General features: G+C 45.1%; 1 protein-coding gene across 2 annotated transcripts in view; it reads right to left on the bottom strand.

Moving 5' to 3' along the window:
- Window positions 1–2,003: 2,003 nt before the first annotated feature.
- LOC136588241 (uncharacterized) overlaps window positions 2,004–24,474 on the bottom strand; it is a 37,236-nt gene continuing 14,765 nt past the window's right edge. Inside the window, exons 4-8 of one of the 2 annotated variants that reach the window (XM_066587319.1) lie at window positions 21,940–22,779; window positions 10,817–10,930; window positions 10,174–10,221; window positions 9,616–9,757; window positions 2,004–7,073 (exon numbers count right to left, since the gene is read on the bottom strand). In XM_066587319.1, coding sequence (XP_066443416.1) covers window positions 6,289–7,073; window positions 9,616–9,757; window positions 10,174–10,221; window positions 10,817–10,930; window positions 21,940–22,779 — 1,929 coding nt within the window. In that variant the 3' untranslated portion in view covers window positions 2,004–6,288. The remainder of the gene's footprint in view (window positions 7,074–9,615; window positions 9,758–10,173; window positions 10,222–10,816; window positions 10,931–21,939; window positions 22,780–24,474) is intronic. The other variant, XM_066587321.1, reaches the window with a different exon arrangement.

Raw genomic sequence — 24,474 nt, 5'->3', positions numbered from 1 at the left:
TTCCCTGAAAATAAAACATAGCATGATTTTCCAGAATTTTTGAGGATGCAAAATGATTTTTCAGGCTTTTTGAGGATGCTTGAAACATAAGCCCTACTCCAAAATTCAGCCCTGCTAACAGGTAATTTAAAAAGTCAATTTAAATAGTGTCCAGGCAGCTATACATGTAAAAAAGGTAAACCTTTTTGAACAAAAAATAATATAAGACACGGTCTTATTTTCGGGGAAACACGGTAGTGCATGTACCCAAAAATACTACAGTTCACCAAGCAAAAAACAAGCCGTCATACTTCGGCATCGACGGAAAAATAAAAAAAAGTTATAGCTTTTGAAAAATGGAGATGAAATCTGCCAAAAATCGTTGCGTCCTTAAGCCCAAAATAGGCCATGTCCTTAAAGGGGTTGTCTTGCGGCGAAAGCGAAAACATTTTTTTTCCCACTTACCTCCGAATTCTGCCCTGTTAAAAAGAAAGCATAGGTTAGTTTTTAAAAAGCACATTGCACTTACCTGCATCAGCGTTCTGCAGCTTCTTCTATTCTTCTTTTAAAGATGGCGCCGCTGGTCTTCTCCCATGGTGCACCGTGGATTTTCTTCTCCTTCCTTGCGTTCCATTGCCGATTCCAGCCTCCTAATTGGCTGGAATCGGCACACGTGACGGGGCGGAGCTACGATGACGACGCGGTGAGCAGCTCTCCGGCACGAGCTGCCCCATTCACCAGGCAGAAGACCGCACAGCGCAAGCGCGTCTAAAAAAGCGAGAAGCCAGCGAAATTAGACGGAGCCATGGAGACAAGGACGCTAGCAACGGAGCAGGTAAGTGAATAACTTCTGTATGGCTCATATTTAATGCACGATGTATATTACAAAGTGCATTAATATGGCCATACAGAAGTGTATAACCCCACTTGCTGCCGCGAGACAACCCCTTCAAGGGGTTAAGCAGATAGCCAGTGCTTTCAATGGTCACTATCGGGATTCTCGCCCATTAACCCGGTGTGCAGGAAAGATCAGGCAGGACCCATCTTCTCACAATGTTATTTCAAACTTAGTCAAAAAAACCCTGCATATTTCACAGACCGAAATGGCATCCTCCAATATGATTGACTCCTTACACGGCTATGGAGCTCTCTGCACTATGATGGGTTTCTCCCCTTCCACCTCTTTAGCATGAGCTTTTCTACCTTGGCGAGTGGCTTGGGTAGGGGGTCGGGGCTGTGCCGCCACCTGGGAATTGCTGAAAAATGGTGTGGAGGTGTGCCGGAGCTCAGAATCCCAAGATGGCACCTGGTCCATGCGCTAGATGCATCCTCTGGGGAAAGCAGAGAGCCGGTTGTTCTGCATCTGGACCTCCTGGGCATATAATATGACATGGCGTGTCACATTCAGCCCACTGGCCTTGAGTTTGACACGTGAGCTACAGCTTCCATATCATTGGCAGCCAGCAACAAAGCCCCCCCACTAACAATACCATCTGATGGTCATGACCCAGCCACATACCCCGCATGCTGAAGATTGAATCCACTCCTAGGGTATGCTCACACAGCTAGATCGTGTTGTGGAACCTGCCAATCCCATGACAAATCCACATTATTTACAATGGGAATCTGCGCCGTTGTTTGTACAGTGTGGATGTTTCTGCACAGTACCAGACCAGTTGTACAATGGATGCCACAGCCAGTCGGTGGACACCGGTGACTTGGGGTTCATCATGTTCCCTAGAATAGTCCTGACAGACTCTAACCTTATTTTGTCATCTGTTCATTTCATTTTCTTCATATATCTGTAAGCAGATCCTCTCAGAGAAATACCTTTCCTGTATGTTCAATACAAATTCTACTAGCTGCGCCCCAACATATAACTGCGCTGGATTGGCTGCAGCGGCTGCGGTTACGTGCTCTGAAGATAGAAGCAGATACATTGTATAAAATAATTAACAGAATGAATAGCAGGAAAATATTTAGGTAATAATGGGAAATGTTACAATAAAACATCTGATGCATCATGTGACCTTTGTGGGCAACGCGCACGTTTAGCGTAGGCTCCGCATAAACCAGTCTTCAGTAAAGCAACGTTAAAATTAGTTTTATTTGACTTTAGGTTTTGAGGCGGCAGCGTTCAAACAGTATAAACATCTTCAAGTAACGTTGTCTATGATTACCAAATAATACAAGAAAGGCCGGCTGTCAACTGGCGTAACGTTTTCCTGCAGCGGATTTCCGCCGCGGGATAACGCTAAAGTCACAGCGATTTTCCACGATGAACCTATCATTCATGATAGGTTCATTGCGGAAAATCGTGGCATGCCACGGACTTTTATACACGAGACCAGAAAATCATGTCGATTTTCCGCTCGTGTCCATCAGGCTGCACTTTCCCTAGTTATCCTATAGAAAGTGTACATTGCGCTACCTGCGTGCGGATTATCGCCGCAGATAACACAATGGGATATCACCTGTGGACAGGAGGCCTTAGGGTCTCTTCTGCCAATATCACCTGCACATACAACTACCCCACTTACCAGCCGGGTTTACAACTTACTGCAGTCGGATGTTGCAGATGGTTCAATACTGGAGCATTTATAGGCGGAAAACAACCCGACCCAAAATACTCTTTCTTTTTTTAATGGTATAGAACAGAAGGAGGGGGGACACAAAACACAGGGACACCAAAGAGGCATCCTAAACAAAGCTAACATCAGCGCACGTGTTGTGCTCTACCTTTTCAAACGGTGACAAAATAATGTGAATCAGGGCTCACTCACAGGGTGCTAAAGCCCAATGATTACTATTGGGCCACTCACACCAGCTTTTTTTTTTTAATTTGCTTTACAAACATGGAAAAAAAACCAAAAAACCTGCCGCATGTCGTATTTTGGTGCATAATACGCACCAATATAGACTATGGAGATTTAACATATGCAGCAAATCCGCATGGACACGTGTAATACGCAGGACACGTGCGCCTATGTGAGTGAGCCCTCAATAACTTTCCATAGGGCACCACCCTCCCGATTTTGACTCTCTACATCAACTGCATAGTTCTTGGAGTTGGTGAAATAAACTGGTATAGAAAGTGCTCTCCTAAGTGCAGACCGGTATTTTGTACCCGAGCTGCTTCTGCACACAGGAGAGCAATTAAAGGGCATCTACTGCCCCTTCCCGCTACACTGCATGATGTGTGCTAGGAGGCAGAGTCAGGAGGGGTACATAGTCAACAGTTGCCTCCTCACTAATGTGCTCCCTATATGATCTATGTAGATTCTTCCCCACAAGCGGCCTCTATTTCCACAGCTCTCTATCCATTTACTTGCCTTTTTTTGGACATACAGATCAGTTTCCTTGTGACCTGAAAGGGCTGGCCAGTCTAGTAATAGACGGAAGCAAAGAACCTTCTCTCTGTCCACAGAATGACTGACGCTGCATTTAGGGAAGGAACAGGAGTCTAAAAGCACCAAGTTAATGATCATTACTAAGAGTATGTGCACATCACAAAACGGTTCTGAAAATGAAATCAGCATAAAATGCGCAATTAAATCCACACAACTTTAAACTAGTTTAAGTGTGGATTGAATCATGGATTTCACTTACTGCATTGCCATGAATGGAATCTGCAGTGAAAATCTGACACATTTCTGCGATAGAACATGAGGCGGGTTTAAAAATTCTGAAGCGTGACTAGAACTGGCTGCGGATTTCTTCCAGTGTGAGTGAATGGGGTTTACTAAAAGCTCAATCACTATCGTTGTACTGCACTTTGTTGCAAAATTCGTTGACATGCTGCAACAAAACAGTGATGTCTGAACACATCCCAAGGCCGGGCTCACACGAACGGGTCGGACTCCACAGAGCAAATTGCGTATGTGTGTGGTTTTCTGCGTGAATGTGCATTTAAGGACAGCGTATCGTCCGCACGGAAAAACAAACACAAGCAGGGAATATCGGAAAGTTGTGCAACCCCCTGGAAACACCCTTCTATCGCGCAGGCAATATTTTCTTGTGCTGTCATGGTGAGATGTTCTGAGAGCCTTCAGGATGGGATACTGCTCTCCAGGCTTGGCTTGTTTACGCTATTTTTTTTGGAATTAGTAAAACCACTTAACCCCCCCCAAAAAAAACCAAAACACACATTCTTGTGGAGGAAGAGGCCAGAAGAACAAGCGGAGGTTGCAGACAGCAGTCTGGATGGTGTGTTGCTCCCAGACTCTGTCCTGCATTGTCAGCCTACAAATTCCTGCTTTCTTTATACCATTTGTTATCTGGTCTCCTAGTAACTTGTGTACGAATCGACGTCTATATGCAATTGAATATGCACTGCAGCTCCAACGCATGCTTAGAGATCAATGAAGCTTATGTACGTGGAACCCATGGTAAAATAGAGCATGCTGCGATTTGTCTTCCACTCGTGGAATCTGCAATTCCTACCCACAAGTGTGAGCGAAACGGCCAGAGTCCATGCATTTGATAAACCGCGTATCATACGCATTGACAGCAATCATGGAAACCAATCTGTTTGTGTGAGACCGGCCTAAGTACTATGATACAGGGAATGCATCATATTCAGCTCCTGAGGATTAAAAAAATACAAGACAGCATTGCAGAGACAAAACAGAGGAATGTATAAAACCGAACCATCCTAGAATACTGAATGCTAACATGCAGGGCCCCCACTCCTCTTCCGGAGACCATGTTAATACTGGTAAGACAGTAGCATGTAGGAGGGCCGTGGCGAGAACTTCCTACATTCAAGGGCAGTCTTCATTAGGACTTCTTCACATGGGCTATTTTAACATCTGTGTGCTGTCCGGATTTGACACAGATTACACACGGACAGTGCGCCGGCTCATTACAGTAAATATAACGACAGCTTTGTAATATGGGCTGTTTAAAAAAACAAATAAATAAATAATTGCCACGTGGCTTATTCTGGTCTGACTTTTCCAACAGTCCCCCATTAAAGTGAATGGGTGCGTTAAAAAAGGGCACCCATGTGCACGTTTTTTTTCCCCTGATCATTGCTAAACAATTTTAGGAAGGAAAAAAAAAAAAAAAGTTTACGACACATGGACATAAATAAAAGGAGACAACGCCTATAGATGTCACCCGGACTAACACAGCTCATTAAAATGTGTGTTTTCACGCAACAAAACCTGCCCTGCTTGTGTGAATAAGGCCTTCTGAACATCATCTGCTGATTGCTGAAGAAGGCAAGCTTGGCATTTTACTGCTTAGAGGGAAGGATGGAGTTGCTGAATCCAAGGACAAGCAGGGGTGTTAGATTGGCCATAGACGCAAACGTTTTATTAGTGGATGAGCAGTCCGAAGTCTACGGATAGGCCAACAGCCCCGATGTCTGATCGGAGGAAACTGAACAGAACAGGCTTCATTTTTACTTGCCTAACCTGGTGTTATCTCTGGTTCCACTTATGCCAGAGCAATCTGTCAGAAACGGTTAAACTGAGCTAAAACGTGTTCAAGGGGGTTGTCATTTATTATCCATCCACAGGCTAGATAATACATTACTGACCACTGGGGGCCCATGTTCATCCTCACTACACGCAACAAGGGTCATTTTGAATGAGGAGGGTAACGCGCATACACACTGCCGCTGTATTCAAAGTCTATGCAACAGACAGAGATAGCTGAATCCTGCACCGTCAACCCCATAGACACTGAATGAAGCGCTAGTGCACATGCTCATTCACAGCCCTAACTTTTCCTCATTGTAGTCATAGGGCGGCATAGAACTCCCGCTCTAGTGATGAGCAGGAGCCCTCAGCATTCTTATTTATCACCTATCTTGGTGGCAAGTGATAAACGTGTGTTGTAGGCGACATTAATGAAGAAGTCAGGGTAGAAAGGTTTTGGTTTTCGCACGTCTATGGCTGGCTTAAGGAGAATATGGTCAACCCTTCAGAGAACAGAATCACATTGTAGTCCTTATGGTTCCAGTGCCCACCTACAAATTCTACATATGCATTCCACTCAAACTACAAAACTTACACTCTTAGAAACTTTCTGACCTCAGAGGGGACAGAAAAGGTGTAACTTTTCTTCCAGAATATAATGGATAGTATATGCCTAGCTATGGCTAATGAAAAAAAAAAAAGATTGACAAAATAAAAAACCTACTAGTAACATTAAACACAAGTCCTTATGTCTTTTTTTTACCATGGTCTCAGAAAAGAAGGTAGACTGTACCCGATGCAGTGGCACTTGTGGTGAACTTTTACCATTATAAAATATTTTGCAAATACAAAGTTCTACAAGGTCTTGTCATGTCTCTGGCCATTATATCTCTTCATGGTGGAAAGCCCATTTGTGTTTCATGAAATGTGATTTATGTGCAAAGCGTTTCCCGCACAGGCGGCACATGATGGGCTTCTCATGATCATGAATCTTTTCATGTCTGGCCAACTGGGACTTGGTGTCGAAGCGGTGGTCACATTTGCTGCAGGACACAGTTTTCCCTTTTACGTGTCTTCTCTGGTGAACGAGCAGGCTGCATTTATGGCCAAATTTTCTTCCACATTGTTCACACTCAAAGGGTTTCTCACCGGTGTGTGCCCTCTGATGTATAATGAACTGCGATTTGTAATCATACTGTATACCACAGATGGTGCAGGCATAGCGTTTAACAGCATGGTTCTCTGCCCGATGCTTGATCAGCAAGGATTTGGTGACAAACACTTGGCCACAGTCCTCGCATACCACATCCACCTCTTCTTCATAACTCTTCAAGTGCTTTTGGGATTTGAGGTGCCTTTTAAAAGCAAGTCTCTTGGGGAAGGTCATGTCACATTTCTTACAGTGGTAGATTCTTCCCTTTCTGCGTAATAAATTGTATTTCTTCATTCTAGAGCTTCCATTGGATGCACCATCATCCTTAAGTAAACCGGAAGAACCTGGAAGACTTGAAGATAAATACTCGTCTTCTTGCATAGAGTCCTCTCCATCCTCCTCTTCTGACAATAACTCAGACTCGCTGTATTCACTGAAAGCACCTTCTGGCAGCCATTCTGGAGAGTTTGGCTGTTTTGTGGTCGGTTTGGCTTCTTCCTCACTGACGGATTCATCTGTCACAGAAGCACAAGTCAAGTCAAGATTTCTACAAGTTTCAAAATAGTTTTCAGCATTTTTAGGATTATAACCAGTGTTCATAATATCATTTCTTGGAAGTATCTTGCAAATGACATCTGAAAAGAGTTTCAACAAGATACTAAAAACTTCTGAAAATTTACTTACACTGAAATCCTCTGGCAAGCAAGTGAAATAACCCTTATAATTATACAATATATTTTAGCAAATAAAATGGGTGCGATAGTTTACAAAAGCAGCATCTTGTAAAAAGATAAAATATGTAAACTGATCCACTTTACCCTCAGAATAGGGTCATGTATCGGCAGTCGTGACACGAGTTAAGCCCTTCACTCTGAAGTACTTTTTCATCGTTGTTTACTCAGCCCCACTTTCCAAGAGCTCTAACATTTTTCTTTTTCTGTTGACATAGTTGTATGAGGGCTTGTTTTTTGCAGGATAAGTTGTATTTTTTTTCTTTTAATTTTTTTTTAACATTAAGGTTAACGTACTGAAAAACGTGAAAAAAAGTTCTTTGGCTTTAATGTTTACAGCATTTATGGCAAGGTTAAAATTAAAACTTTATTATGTGGGTTTGCACAATTGTGGTGATACCAAGTTTATATCATGTTTTACTAGTTTTAAACAAATAAAAAAAAACAATTAAAAAAAAATAAAACCATTAAAAAATCCTTAGATTGCGTCCGTGGGCAGGTGTTAATGACTATGGTCAACATTAATCTTAATTTCTCGTCACATTCCTTGGGGAATACAACTCAGTCTGGTGCTTCAAGTATCACTGGAAGACCTTTCTGTTTGATCTTAAGAGGATGAGAAATGTGCAGGAACAGGGGGGAAATATGTAGGGAAACTTGAAGATTGTCCACAGAATTATGAGAGCGTCCACTGCCCAAGCCTGGGGATCCTTCAACCTGGACATCCTTGCTATTCATTCTGGATGCCACCATGTTAATGTCCGGGTGCCCCCATCTGCGGCACAGGTCTTAAAGATGTTGGGATGGCTCTCCCAGGTCGACTTTCTCTCTGTTCAGGAAGCCAGCTATCCAGTTGTCCATGCCCAGTATGTGGTCCCCCGAGATCGCTGGGAGGTGTGCTAACACCCATGCCAGGATTTTTTCTACTTCTTCCAAGACTGCTGTGCTGCGGGTTCCGCTTTGATGATTTATGTACGCAACCGTCATTGCGTTGACCATCTGGATACAGACTGGGAACCCGAGAACTGTTGTGCAAAGTGGTGAAATGAAAGTGGTAGGGCTCAAAGCTTCAATCCACCCGAAACGAGACAGTGTCCAGGGTGATGTGGAGACTCTTCAGAGTGGCTGAGTGGGAAAGCCCCTTTACTAGAATGTCATCGAGATAGGGGATACTGATAATCCCCCTGAAGCGCAGAAATCGCTGTAGCACTCCTCAGATGGGCACATTTCGGTATGTGCCTTAGATGGTGATGGACGACAGGAAACCTCCCTGCTCCATCGATGCTATAACCAGCTTCAGAGACTCCATGCAGGTATGTCGGACTTTCTCATATTTATTCAGCTTCTTCAAATCCAGAACAGGGCAGACAGACCCATCCTTCTTGGGAACGAAAAAGTTGGAATAAAACCCTGTGAAACTCTCAGCCGAGAAAACCCTGAGCAATGACAGCCTGGCCAAGTAGCTGGCATATAGCTTGATCCATAACGTTAACCCGTGAAGGAGACGTTGGAAACGTAGACCAGAAGAAACGTCCGGGAGGCTGGTTGACAAACTCTATGGCATATCCTGAGCAAATGACCTCCCAGACCCAGGTGTCTGAGACATGGGAAAACCAGATGTCTCTGAAGCGGAAAAGTTGTCCTCCCCCAACTGGGGTGGTGGGCCACCCTTCACGTAGAGGATTTTATGGAGTACCTGAAGGGGAGCGCCCAAGTAAGGCATGATGGGAGTTGTAGTAGGGGCCGTGGCAGGAGAGGTGGGTGGACTCCTATCCAGTGGATGAGAGAGAGGATAGGACAGACAGAATACTAACCTCACAGCGAAGTATATTCCCCCATCTGAACAAATTACTACTATACTCCAGCAGCGGGTGCCCCACTGCTCACCTCCTCTTAGTGCTTTCATTGGAGGGGGCAGGCTATGGCTGGCATGTCACTATCAAACTGATGATAGACCATTCCTTCTTTTCTTCTGAGGGTTGGGCAAACAACAAAGTGGTTGGCTCTACACAGTTATCCCTTCTCCGTGGGGTAACTAGTCTAGTGCCTGCCCCGTATACCTAAAGGTAGTCATAAAAACTTACCGTTAACAGAGAGGTCTGCCTCCAATGAACACTAAGCTAAAACAGATTAGCTTGGTGCCTGCAGGAGGCGCATAGCTGGTAAGAAAAGCTAACACTTTTTTTTGCTTAGTAGCTATACTAACCGTCCAAGCTGCATTCCCCAGTGACACAGACAAGAAATGTATTTTAAGCCGAGCTCTCTGTCCTTTTTCGGTCTACTCAAAACAGATGCAGATATAAGTATGGATCAGTGCCAGCCTTACCCGAATCTGTATCATCTGGCAGTTCCATGAGGTCCTGAGGCTCCTCTATGACCAAGTCACTGTAAAGCTCTTTGTGCGATTTAATGTAGTCCCACTCATCCATGGAGAAATAAACAGCAACGTCGTCGCACTTCACTGGCACCTGCAATGCCGGAAATCGGGCTAAGCACAGACCAGATAACCAGAAAACACTGATGCAAGCTTAGCAATAAAATAAAAATTTTTGCTGAACCTTTCAGACTCCCTAATGAATTGCTTCCTAGTTTACTTAACAAGGTCCAAAATACATTCAAGCCATTGCTTATCAAGGCTTGACACATCCATACCTCTATGTGCACAAAGAAATAAGGACGTGGCACCTACATTCACTGCAAGCACTCTTGGCACACACAGACACATTAGACACAGCAAGAATGATCCAGTGCTGAACAAGGACAAGATTCCTCCTTCCATTTTCTAACAAGTAGAAGAAGCCCTAGTAAAATCTGATTGGTGGCCATGGTTGATAGCGCAGCTTGTGATGAAGCACTTGTAATGATCTTGTAAGTCAGAACTCACCTCCTCTGGAATGTCAGGTGGGTCATCTCTCTCCGTAAGCACCCATTTCTATATAGGAAGACATATTATACGTCAGATAAGACACAAGACAATGTAAAGCAATCATTATCCAAGTTGGAGGTCTATTTAACTGGTAACTAAACTTTTTATAAACCTTCTGACATATAGCGACATGTCAGAGGTTTTGATTGGTGGGAGTTCGGGTGCTGAGACTCCGACGATTGCTAAAACTATTGGGCACAAGCTCTTATCTGAGCGCTGTGCCCATTCTGCCATTGCGATCAGTATACAGTCTCCACAGACGTTCTACAGAACTCGTACACCACTGCGGGCAGTGATGTAAGTGGGCACAGAGTTCAGATGTCAGAAGTTTGTAAAAAGTTTAGTTACCCTTTAAGCCTTCATCTTTGGGATCCTACATTTGCCCATCCTCCTTACATCCAGTGGGAGCACTACAGTTTGTCACACATCACCCCTACCATGTCTTTAGGTTACAGGCACTACAGGGACCAGGAGAGTTGTGCGCACAATGAAGCAGTTGTTATTGTTTGATGCAATGTCTGACAACTCTACTCCACAGGGGATATTTGCTTGGAGTGTTCCAAATAGGATCCATGGGAAAGATGACCAAGAAGAAGCTTACATCTCCAGTCAGAAGAGCAACGATCTCCAGAACTTGATTCAAGAACTTCTGCGTCATCAGCTTGGATGCCTCTTCAATAAAGGGGGTGTTCAGCAGATGTTGCATGAGTGAGACCTGAATAGGCAAAAAATAGTCAGTGGTCGAAGAGAGGAACTGCATGTTCATATTCTGTGCCCGTAAAAGTCTGTGAAAAGACACCAATCAAAAAGGTTGTTGTATTTGCTGCAATCCGGTCCAATAGGCGGCACTTAACTTTTCTGTGGTGCTACCTTACAGCAAACCAGTTACAACTATCATTGATGGTGGTCATCCTGGGACTATAGCAATGTGGATCATAATGCAGCAACTGGATTCTTAAAGCGGAGTGAAGCACTCTGATTACTAAAGTCAACACTGAAAACTAACCCAAAAAATTTATTAAAACACCAAGTCATATACTATAATCAAAATACAAATTTAATGGTTAAACTATGAACAAAAAGGGGCACATTTATGAAAAGTTTGACACCGGGGGGGATGGGAATAATCACTAATAGAGATGAGCGAACCTACTCGTTTCGAGTAATTACTCGATCGAGCACCGCGATTTTCGAGTACTTCCGTACTCGGGCGAAAAGATTCGGGGGGCGCCGGGGGGAGGCGTGGCGGAGCGGGGGGATAGCAGCGGGGAACAGGGGGGAGCCCTCTCTCTCCCCTCCCCCCACTCCCCGCTGCAACCCCCCACTCACCCACGGCGCCCCCCGAATGTTTTCACCCGAGTACGGAAGTACTCGAAAATCGTGGCGCTCGGGCGAAAAAGGAGCGTGGCCGAGTAGGTTCGCTCATCTCTAATCACTAATTTTTGTGCAAATGTGTATTTGTGCAAAAATTTGCGACTTCTCTTTTCTGCACCAGTTCTGCCACCTTTTCAAAAGATGGGCAGGACTTATCAGGAGGGGCATGGCCGCCCGAAAACAACGGATTCATGTATACATTTACACCAGAAGCTGGAGTAAATGATAACAATGTACAGCAGGTTGGACCTGGTGTACGTTACTGTCTAGGCGCACGGAGCGGCTGGGAATGTGCCAAACACATGAAGAGGTGTGCACTTCTTTGTGTATTCAGCGCACCATGCGCCCAGGGAAATTCTAGCGCAGGAAATGCCGGGCTTAGTAAATTTTTCCCAAGATATTTTCTAACACTGACAAAAAAATAAAAAGGTTACAACCCCGGAACACAAAAAGCAGAAGCGATTTACTGGCTTAAGGCTAGATTTATGTAAGGTGACTGAGTTCTACGTCAAATACATTTACATGAGACGAAATTCAAAACCTACCATAAAAAAAAAAAAAAAAAAGGGAGTAACCCACAAATTCCTCAGAGGAAGGCATCAAATTGTGTATCACGCGATGGTAGGATCCGCTTTGGGGCTCACTCACACGGGCACGTGTCTACTGCGTATTTTTCACGTGGGCAAAATACACAGTACATAGCAAATACCCATATCTGCTGCACGTAAAATCTTCACACATCAAAATAGGACATGCAGTGTTCTTTTTTTCTTCACACGTGTAATATGCGCAGGGCAAATACCGCAGGTGTGAGTGGTGCAATAGAAATCAATGGGCTTTTAGCACTGTGTAATATTGGAGACACGTACGCCCGTGTGAGTGGACCCAAGAATCACACAATATGGATGAGAAAATGCGCAGATGAGTTCATCAGTGGTATTATGGGAATACCTCAGGGTGTATATATGTGACACTGGATTGTTTTTCATGAATGCGACTATTAATATAAGCATTTGGCACTTGAATATATTTCTTGCATCTACAAGTCACAATGGGCAATACATTATTTGATGGTCTAATTATGGAGTATTCCATATTTTCTCCCCAGATTTTGGTAGGGCACTCTGCCACTCATTGTGGGTAATTCATGCGTGTTGTATGATGTAATGTTTAAAATCTTCTTGACCTCTAAATGGGAGTTTAAAAAAAAAAAAAAAAAAAAAAAAAAGTTTTAATGTAACTATATAATTTGCATTTTGGATGGTAGCATATGACTGTTTCATAGTAATCTGGAGTAATAACCGCTTTATTTGGATAATGGTATAAGGATATGAATATTAATTAGCACTATACAATAAGGCAGTTTTCACACAGCGATAAAAATCACACGATTTGCGCATGTTGCAAGAGTGAGAACGCAGAATTATGAAACCAATGAATTTCAATAGTTCCATTCCCATTTGGGAGGTTTTCACTCGCGCGATGTCGTATGTTTTGAAAATCAATGCCTGCTCCATCTTTTTGCGGTTTTTTTTTCTAGCCCAGGTGTCCCTACGGAGCTTCCTATTTATCGCATTGCAACGCATGAACTTGCGATTTTCGTGCGATGAGTTTTTAACAATAAAAATTTTTATTGAGTGACAAATGGCCTGAGAAAATCACGGGAAATAACAATGCCCGATTTTTCACAAGAAGCAGCATCACTTACACTCAAAAATCACCTGAAAACTGTGATATTCCTCCAATTTTCTTGCGGCGATATCGCGATTGCCTGTTATAGTGACCTGGAGGGCCTCCAGAGTAGTCAAAGAAAGTTAATAAGGTCCTGGGATCTCACTATGAGCCTCAAGGGGACATAGGAGGTGCCCCTCCTGAGATAGAAGCTGTTTTGCTGAAATGGCTATCCCAGCAACAGCTTAAAGGGGTGGTCTCGCGAAACCAAGTGGGGTTATACACTTCCGTATGGCCATATTAATGCACTTTGTAATGTACATTGTGCATTAAATATGAGCCATACAGAAGTTATTCCACTTACCTGCTCCGTTGCTAGCGTCCTCGTCTCCATGGTTCCGTCTAAATTCGCTGGCAGCTTGCTTTTTTAGACGCGCTTGCGCAGTCCGGTCTTCTCCATTCAGCACGAGCCGCTTCAGTGTGCTCCCCGCTACAGCTCTTCTGCGCATGCGCAGACGAGCTGTCACTGCTCGGGAGCGCGCTGAAGCGGCCATTCTGCACCATCCTCTGTTAGAGGAAGGTGCAGAAACTGGAGCTGCCCAGCGGAGAAGACCAGCCCAGCCCAGCCGCCCCGAGAAGCCTCCCAGGTAAGTGATGGGTCGGGGGGGGCTGCCGCTGCGCCGGGCTGCGCCGGGGGGGCTGCCGCTGCGCCAGGGGAGCTAGCGCTAGGCCGGGGGGGGCTGTCGCTGCGATGGGGGGGGGGCTGTCGCTAGGCCGGGGGGGGCTGTCGCTGCGATGGGGGGGGCTGTCGCTAGGCCGGGGGGGCTGTCGCTAGGCCGGGGGGGCTAGCGCTAGGCCGGGGGGGCTGTCGCTGCGATGGGGGGGGCTGTCGCTAGGCCGGGGGGGCTGTCGCTGCGCCGGGGGAGCTAGCGCTAGGCCGGGGGGGCTGTCGCTGCGCCGGGGGGGCTGTCGCTAGGCCGGGGGGGCTGTCGCTAGGCCGGGGGGGCTGTCGCTAGGCCGGGGGGGCTGTCGCTAGGCCGGGGGGGCTGTCGCTAGGCCGGGGGGGCTGTCGCTAGGCCGGGGGGGCTGTCGCTAGGCCGGGGGGGCTGTCGCTAGGCCGGGGGGGCTGTCGCTAGGCCGGGGGGGCTGTCGCTAGGCCGGGGGGGCTGTCGCTAGGCCGGGGGGGCTGTCGCTAGGCCGGGGGGGCTGTCGCTAGGCCGGGGGGGCTGTCGCTAGGCCGGGGGGGCTAGCGCTAGGCCGGGGGGGCTAGCGCTAGGCCGGGGGGGCTAGCGCTAGGCCGGGGGGGCTAGCGCTGCGATGGGGGGGGGCTGTCGCTGCGATGGGGGGGGCTGTCGCTGCGCCGGGGGAGCTAGCGCTGGGGAGCCGGGGGCTAGCGCCGGTTACCTGCTGTCTGGTCGGCGGCTGCGGGGCGTCTGGTCGGCGGCTGCGATGCGTCCGGTTGCCATGGAGACACAGCTGGCGGCGTCTCGGGAGCGCGCACGTCGGGCTGCAGCGAGCGACGGGGAAAGAGCCGGCGGCCATCTTGAGGAAACTTTTATAACTTGCTGAAACGCTGGAACGGTAAGTACGAACCAGCTAGAAATGTCATTTACAGGGGGGCTTAGTAATGTGTGTTTAATGGGGGGGACTGGGCAAAAAAAAAATTAACTGCTTCCTCGAGACATCTCCTTTAAGATTGGTGCTTTAGTTGCTGCTTACCAATTGGTGTTTTAGTTGCTCAGCAATACCAGAGTCCACATGGAAAAGGTTATTTTAAGTGTGCATACGCTGTCAGTTGGGAGCAGAAGAGGGCAGACGCAAAGACAAGAGCAGGAGAGGGATATAGTGCGGTGAGACAGCGAGTGTGTCATCAGAAGAGATAGAGGGAGGAAGAACAGAGAGTAGTGGAGTTTCTCCTTCATCCAGAGTCAGAAAATTGGAGCAAGTCAGAAAGAGAGGTCATCATAATAGTGAGTGTTACCTCCCCTTGCGCAGCTAACAGTAGAACATAATCTACCCTGCATGAGCCCTTTCTGCCTGTCACTGACAGCCCGGACAAAGTAGAGGGAAAATCTTTATTGTATCCAAATAACCTTCACCATGAGAGAAGTAGGAAATCTGACACTGTCAGTGTGGATACAAATGTAACTGTTATCATTGCTCCCAAATCCACAAGAGTGAACTGTCTCTTTGACCTGACATTATATAGTAAATTGCATGCCTTCAGTTTACTGGCATCCAATTGGACTCGTCTCGTTATTTCATTACCATAAGTAAGGTTTTTCTCATATAAAGGCATTGGCATCACATACAAATATCAGCAGTCAGTACCTAAACTACGCAGAGACTCTTACCAACCCCCTGCTGCTCGAGTCGCCATATCTGTCAGAGTAGCTGCCACTGTGACAGTGTAGACTGACATCACCTACTCGAGCTACCTCTGGCTCGCTGCAGTAGGGGGGGGTCAAAACTTGGCATCTACAAACAGGATAGTGACGGCTGTGACCTATTTCACGTTGGTGTACCAAATATCAAAATTTTAAAGGCCCAGCCCTTGGCAGATCACGCCAAAAGTAAAACGGACTCTATAACATGTCCGATGAAGGTGATAATGAACAAACTAGCGCTTGCTCAGCCCAGAGCTCAACCGGCTTCACACCGCTGACAATGCCCTATTGCCTAGGTGCCCCTTGGCTGCCACGATACAGTGGAGAGGGGCATACCTTTTGTGAGTTTAAGAGTAAAATGGGAGCAGTGTTCTGACTATCCACTCGTGATGGAACAAAAAGTAGAGATCTTGATAAGACAATTAGAAGGAACTGCAGCTCGGGAAGCGAAAACCTGGCCCCGTGAGCACAGGAAAATATTTGAATGTCTGCAGGGTATCCTTGACGTGCATACTATGGCAGAGATCAAAAAGTGTTTTCTCAATAAAAAACAAAAGCCTGGCGAGTCCCTTTGAGACCATGCCCTATCCCTACAAGAGGATATGAAAATGGTTGTACAGGCTGATCCCAAAGAGGATGACAGGGCAGATCAAGCTCTCCGAGGGCAATTTATAGAGGGAACGCGGACAGATACCCTCCATACCCAATTAAAAATGTTATCCGTCCAACACCCAGATAGTAGCTTTCTTGAGTTTAAAGAACTGGCCATTCAGGTACTGGGAACAGAATCCCAGGTGGCCAAATTAGACAAACTCTGAACATTTACTGGTCTGGGCGAGAAGAAATTGCTTTGGCATACCAAAACAAGGTATCTTCGTAATAAAAGTCCCCGACAGAAACAATCCGGACGTGACATTAAGAATGAATATCCTACGCAATTCCTACACAGATGTTAAAAGCCTTGCAGAAGTCTATCCCGGCAGCATCTCAGGCCCAACAAGTGGTACTGCAGAAGGCCTCCCGAGCTTTGTCGGCCCAGCAGAAGTTCTCAAATTCGAAAGGTCATGTGGGGCGAGCTCGAATCAAAGACATAAAACCAGTAATAGTACCCCCGGAATCGGAGTTTCTACTCTGGTGTCAGACCCGTTCTGGATTGCAAGGGAAAGACTATGAGGCACTGGTTGAGCCTATTCCTATTGATGGACATCCATTTTTAATGGCTGCCAAAATCCTTATTGTCGTAACTGATGGGAGAGTTCCAGTTCACCTTATTAACCTCTGTCCAACTAAAAAAAAAAAAAATGCCGCAGTAGCACAAGTCTCTCTGCTGTCACCTGAAGACATTCTTGACTCCAATGAGACAGAAGTACAGAAATGTACCCAGCAGAAACAGCTCTACCCACAAAGACTCAAGTCGTGAAGAAATGATCTACATATTGGAGACTCACGGACCACTAGGGATCAGATTCAAGGAGAATGGGACGGGCCCTGAGAAAAGCAGGCTGCTTTTAGCAAACACGCTATGGACTTTGGTCGCATCAAAGGCATTTTCCACATTGTAGGAAAGGTCCAACTCATTGTAGATACCAGTCTGGAAAGGGTACGGCAGAAACAGCAAGCTGACTTTGACAAACACGCTCATGCAACAACGTTACTGATTGGAGATAGAATATGGCTCCGTAAAGAACGCACGATAAACCGTACGACATCTCCTCTATACCCTCTGTAGAGAAAAGATTATATTGCATCACTCAGCCTAACAGAAAACCTCAGATCGTACACCGTAATAGACTCAAGCTATGCACGTCCTCCATGTCATCACCGGAATTAACAGACTCGGATACCAGGAAAACAGACTGAGTCCGAAGCTGAACCAACGAAGGTACAGGACACTGCATGCCCATCGCCCCTTAATTTAAATAACCTATGGGCCTGGTATCAGCAATCTCCACAAATGCTACGAAACCCATCACAAGTTCCTGATAACACCCCATCTCCTCCTCGAAGACTTCCAGCGAGTCCGTTGATTGCCCTCAGACGCTCTACGAGAAGTAACAAAGGCCAGCTTCCAGCTCGCTATCAGGATTGATTATACATGTCTTTATATTTTTGCTTACGAAACAGGTTTTTCTTTTTATTTTTCCGCGGTGTTTTATGGTCGACATTTTTATTTGTTTCGCCCTCTGGATTACAAATATTAACCCCTTCCCTCCCCATGACGTAAGGGTACGTCATGTAAGCGGGGTACTTCCCGCAAAATGACGTACCCTTACATCATAGGGATAGCGCAAGATCATAGCATATCTCCCGCTATCCCGCAGCAGGAGCCGGCTGTCACTAGTTAACCCCTTCCCTGCAGCGATCTACGCAGGGAAAGGGTTCACAGAGGGAGCTGTGACTTCAGCCAGCTCTTGCGATAACATCGCGAGGGCCCGGCTGGTTGCTATGGCAACAGGACACCAGATACCGGCGTCCTGTATTGCCATTGCCAAAGATCGCTATAGTAAGCGATAAGGCATGGCAGGAGAGAAGTCCTGCCATGCCTTAACGTAGCGATCATTAGTGCTGCAGTGAAAGTCTATCAGAAGGACACAAATGGTGTAAAAATAAGAGCAAAATACAGAACAAAAAATAAAAATGTAAAAAAAACAGTTAAAAACCCCCTTTTTTATGCTTTTTTTCATATTAGCATAAAAAATCTCACATATTTGGTATCAACGCGTCCGTAACGACACGTAAAATAAATTGAACACTCTTTTTATCCTGCACGGCAAAAAGTGTAAAAAAAAAAAGCTAAAAGACCGAGGCAAAATGCTAATTTTTAGCAATTTGCCTCCCAAAAAACGCAATAAAAGTGCTAAAAAAAAACAAACGTATGTACCCCAAAATGGTACCAATAAAAACTACAGCTCGTCTCACAAAAAATAAGCCCTCATAGAGCTCTGTCCATGGAAAAATAAAAAAGGTTATAGGACTTTGAATGTAGTGATTTAAAAAATAATCATTTCCAAAAAAGGGCTTTTATTGTGGAGAAGTGGAAAAATCTAAAAAAAAAAAGAAATTTGCTATCATAACCGTACCGACCCGCAGGAAAAACTGTATTGTCATTTATGCTGCATGATTAACGCTTAAAAAAAACAAAATATATGGCAGAATTGATGCGTTTTCTCTCCCTGCGATTCTAAAAAAAAAATAATAAAAGTTTTACAATGTAGTCTATGTACCAATAAAAACTATAGTTCACCACGCAAAAATCAAGCCCTTTTATGGCCGCGTCGACGGAAAAATAAAAAAGTTATAGCTGTTGAAAAAAGGAGATTAAAAAATACCAAAAATCCTTTGGTCCTGAACGCCAAAATAAGCCGTGTCCTTAAGGGGTTAAGAAATGTGCCCTGAGAGACTACCGAGAGAAATGGAAACGTTCAAGAATTGGCCCAGAGAAACTACTTAGTGACATGTTGGTTTGATTCCCGTTTATTGATAAAGGCCACAGTAATAAGTGATAGTCTCTCCCGCCATTCGGTAAAGTGGACATCACACATACTTTGAAAACTAAACTCCACAGTTAAAGTTGACATGCTTTGTTTTTCAGGTCGTTCTCATTGATGTGGACTTTAAAGGACTTATGAATCATAACATTTGACTACTGCTTTTTAATTCTTTGCTTCCAGGGTACCTACATCACAGTACATTTGAAAGTAACATAACGCACAATGAAGATATATGCAACCTTCAGAATGTGGTGAGAAGGATTATGTAAGGGCCCTATAGCTAGCTGGGATCTAAGACTCAGTCTTAACCTAACGTTTCTCCTTCCAAAATACATACTTGCAAATACTCAAATTTCTTTTGTCAACAAAATGAACTGTCATAATTTTAGGTGGGTAGTCTTCCTTGTTCTACGGTTTGTAGTTTAGGCCGAGGACATCTATGTTTTAAATAGGGGGAAACTGTAGTAACCCGGAGGGCCTACAGAGTAGTCAAAGAGAGTTAATGTTACCATGCAGCGCGGCACGGGGTCCCGCGGTCGGCGCGTGTCGCTCCGGCGTCGGCTCCGGCGGCCTGGAGCCCTGTGTCAGGGTTATCCCAGCGGCTTGGGGCGGCCGGTGGGCAGCGGCGTGGGCGTGTCCGCCCGTAGGGTGCCGCCCGCACTCCTCCGTTCTTCTTATACAGCAGTGGGTGGAGTGGCCTCCTCCCACTCTCCGCCCCTGGGCGGACCCTTGTGGTTAAAAGACTGGCAGTGAATTGAGCTCACTGCCAGTTATTGGTTCTGCGTGCACTTAGCCAGTCTGTCTGCGGTTATCCTCAGCCAGTCCCTAGTTGCCGGTCAGCTCCTTTTGGTTCCCTAGTGCTCTGTCTGTTCTTGTTGGTTCTGTTGGCCTCTAGTCTAGTCTGGCTCAGTCTGCACTAGTTGCTATCCAGTATCCTTCCAGTTTGCCTGTGAGCTCCATCTCCAGCCTTGTAAGTTTTGTTGGTCTGTTCCATCTGCCTCCCCTGTCGGCACTCTGTTCCCCCCATTAGGTAGCTTCCTTCTTGTCAGTCGCCAGGTCCCTAGCCAGGGCAGGGACCGTCGTCCAGTTGTCCGCCTGGGGTTAGCCAGGGCCGAGGCAAGTAGGCAGGGACAGTGGGGTGCGGGAAGATCAGGGCACTCCACCCGGCGCTCGGGGGGCAGAGTGCCGTAACAGTTAACTTCCTGGGATCTCACTATGAGCCTCAAGGGGACATAGGAGGTGCCCCTCCTGAGATAGAAGCTGTTATAGCTAAAATAGCTATCCCAGCAACAGCTTACTGACTGGTGCTTTAGATGATTAGCAAAACCAGAGCCCGCATGGAATAGGTCATTTTAATTGTGTGTACGCTGCTGAAAACACGGTAGACTGTGGTTACCGCATGTTTGACTGCGTTTTGTTCTGTTCTGGCATTATTAGCCTGCTCGGCGGCATTTATAACTGTGCTGAAAAATGCAATCAAAAACGCATGCCAATGCAGCTGAACACACAGTAAACGCTGCGTTAAACGCAGTGTTTTTACAAGCGCTTGTGTAAGAGTGGCCTGGCTAGTTTTACATTGTGCAGGCGAGCCAGAGGCAGCTCAAGTGGGTAGTGTCAGTTTACACTGTCACAGTGGCAGCTACTCTGACAGATATGGCGACTCGAGCAGCAGGGGGTTGGTAAGAGTTTCTGCGTAGTTTAGGTACTGACTGCTGATATCTGTATGTGTTGCCAATGCCTTTATATGAGAAAAACCTCACTTATGGTAATGAAATAACGAGACGAGTCCAATTGGCCTTGTGTGGCGCAGAGTGTTAAGGCAGCAGAATACAGTCCTAAACTCTCACTCACAACGGGAAGGTTGCGAGTTCAAGCCGACTCAAGGTTGACTCATACTTCCGAGGTCGGTAAAATGAGTACCCAGCTTGGTGGGGGGTAATAAGCAAAAAAAAAAAAAACCTCAAAGCACTGCGGGACAAGTTGGCACCATACAAATAACAGTTACATTTGTATCCACACTGACAGTGTCAGATTTCCTACTTCTCTCATGGTGAAGGTTATTTGGATACAATAAAGATTTTCCCTTTACTTTGTCCGGGCTGTCAGCGACAGGCAGGAAGGGCTCATGCAGGGTAGATTATATTCTGTTAGTTAGCTGCGCAAGGGGAGGTAACACTCACTATTATGATGACCTCTCTTTCTGACTGGCTCCAATCTTCTTACTCGGGATGAAGGAGAAACTCCACTACTCTCCGTTCTTCCTCTCTTCTGATGACACACTCGCTGTCTCACCCCCTCTCCTGCTCTTGTCTTTGTGTCTGCTCTCTTGTGCTCCTAATGTCCAATTCCCAACTTCACCACATCTAAAAAGACAGCCAAGGTAGCTGAAAAAAAAAAGCAATACTCATCTAACCCGTCTGGGTCCCTCCCGCTGCTCTCCACCGTTCCTGCAGGCTTCCCATGCAGTTGCCAGTGCCGACAGAGCATCTATTGCTGGTAATGGGGATTGAAAACCCCGCCTCCAGCAAGAGATTGCTCTGATTGGTTGTCAAGCGCCGCAAATGGGCCAATCAATGCCAGGGCTCGATGCATCAATCACAGCCATTGAAAAAAAAAAAAAAAAAAAAACAGAATAAAAAACCTGTGTGAGGGAGGCCTTAGTCTCAGGAATTCTATTCATGCTTATGTAGTGTGATGACTTTAGTTCAAACACAACTCACACTACTGAAAAGCCTCACAATCCAGCCCTCCTAAGTCTCTGTCAATTATAGAAAAAAAAAAAAAAAAATTTATAAGCTTACCATGACTTCTTCCATTGCAAAAAATAATCTACTGTCTTTTACAGGAACATTTCTGGGCAACTGAGAATTGTCTGGAGTTAAACCCTGCAGTAATGCCGTCCAGTTCTGTAAAGCCTGTTCTTCAGTGTCCGGGTTTGAACCTATTGCTTCAGGTCCCCCCATACCCATGTCTCTTGGTGGGACAGCTGGGCCAAAGCGATAAAGGTAGTCTGGTCTGACGTTCCAAGAATTCTCTCTACGTAGAAGTTCAAACTCTGAGCATTGAATGGCTTTGTCTGCAGAACATTGTAGGGACTTTAAGCCATTAAAAAATTTACCCATTCGTGTGGATGTGGAAACTTCTCGGACAAGCGTAGGTCTGGTAAGCACTCCAATGCTGCGAACACCCCAGTAAGGATCAGTGCTGGTGGCGACATGTCTCAATTTGGGGTTATAATCAACATACATACTGAGGTGTTCTTTAGACGGGTAAGATCCATCAAAGCCAGAATCCGAATGAAATGGTAACTCAACTTCCTCTTCCTTTATGACGTTCCTTTGAAGGCCTGGAAATATAGTTGGTACAGCATCTTGTTTGAGCTTCACCTCTGCACCACGAATCATGTAACTATTGGGAGCAAAGTGATCAGAACACATTCCAAATCTCTCCGAGGGGCTCATGTCCAGCACCTGCCTGGCAGCAAGGTCAAGGTCTCCAAAGTTCTGGCCTGTTTGCTGAAGCCACAACTTTACTGCAGCAAAATTGGTCGGAAACATATGCACAATAACATTAGGGTGTTGGAGCTCCATGAAGTTTGGACAATCCGTAACAATGCATCTTGATGTAACTTCCACCTGCAACTAGAGGAAACATTTATCGTTGGATGCCATCTAGTAAGCTACACACACATACCACTGGAGAAAGACATTGCTACATACAAGACTATAACCTACTATAACACTGCCCCCTACGTACAAGACTATGACCTACTATAACACTGCCCCCTACGTACAAGACTATGACCTACTATAACACTGCCCCCTACGTACAAGACTATGACCTACTATAACACTGCCCCCTACGTACAAGACTATGACCTACTATAACACTGCCCCCTACGTACAAGACTATGACCTACTATAACACTGCCCCCTACGTACAAGACTATGACCTACTATAACACTGCCCCCTACGTACAAGACTATAACCTACTATAACACTGCCCCCTACGTACAAGACTATAACCTACTATAACACTGCCCCCTACGTACAAGACTATAACCTACTATAACACTGCCCCCTACGTACAAGACTATAACCTACTATAGCACTGCCCCCTACGTACAAGACTATAACCTACTATAACACTGCCCCCTACGTACAAGACTATAACTTACTATAATACTGCTCCCTATGTACAAGAATATAACTACTATAATACTGCCCCCATGTACAAGAATATATCTACTATAATACTGCCCCCTATGTACAAGAATATAACTACTATAATACTGCCCCCTATGTACAAGAATATAACTACTATAATACTGCCTCTTATGTACAAGAATATAACTACTATAATACTACCTCCTATGTACAAGAATATAACTACTATAATACTACCTCCTATGTACAAGAATATAACTACTATAATACTGCTCCTATGTACAAGAATATAACTACTATACTACTCCCCTCTATGTACAAGAATATAACTACTATAATACTGCCCCCTATGTACAAGAATATAACTACTATAATACTGCCCCTATGTACAAGAATATAACTACTATAATACTGCCCCCATGTACAAGAATATATCTACTATAATACTGCCCCCTATGTACAAGAATATAACTACTATAATACTACCTCCTATGTACAAGAATATAACTACTATAATACTGCCCCTATGTACAAGAATATAACTACTATAATACTGCCCCTATGTACAAGAATATAACTACTATAATACTGTCCCCTATGTACAAGGATATAACTACTATAATACTGCCCCCCATGTACAAGAATATAACTACTATAATACTGCCCCCTATGTACAAGAATATAACTACTATAATACTGCCCCCTATGTACAAGAATATAACTACTGTAATACTATCTCCTATGTACAAGAATATAACTACTATAATACTGCCCATATGTACAAGAATATAACTACTATAATACTGCCTCCTATGTACAAGAATATAACTACTGTAATACTATCTCCTATGTACAAGAATATAACTACTATAATACTGCCCCCCTATGTACAAGAATATAACTGCTATAATACTGCCTCCTATGTACAAGAATATAACTACTATAATACTGCCCCTATGTACAAGAATATAACTACTATAATACTGCCCCTATGTACAAAAATATATAACTGCTATAATACTGCCCCCTATGTACAAGAATATAACTACTATAATACTGCCCCCTATGTACAAGAATATAACTACTATAATACTGCTCCTATGTACAAGAATATAACTACTATAATACTGCTCCTATGTACAAGAATATAACTACTATAATACTGCCCC

This window comes from Eleutherodactylus coqui, chromosome 13 (assembly GCF_035609145.1).
Source record: "Eleutherodactylus coqui strain aEleCoq1 chromosome 13, aEleCoq1.hap1, whole genome shotgun sequence".
NCBI lineage: Eukaryota > Metazoa > Chordata > Amphibia > Anura > Eleutherodactylidae > Eleutherodactylus > Eleutherodactylus coqui.
The sequence above is the reverse complement of the archived record's forward strand: the minus strand, read 5'-3'. Positions and strand labels throughout refer to the sequence as shown.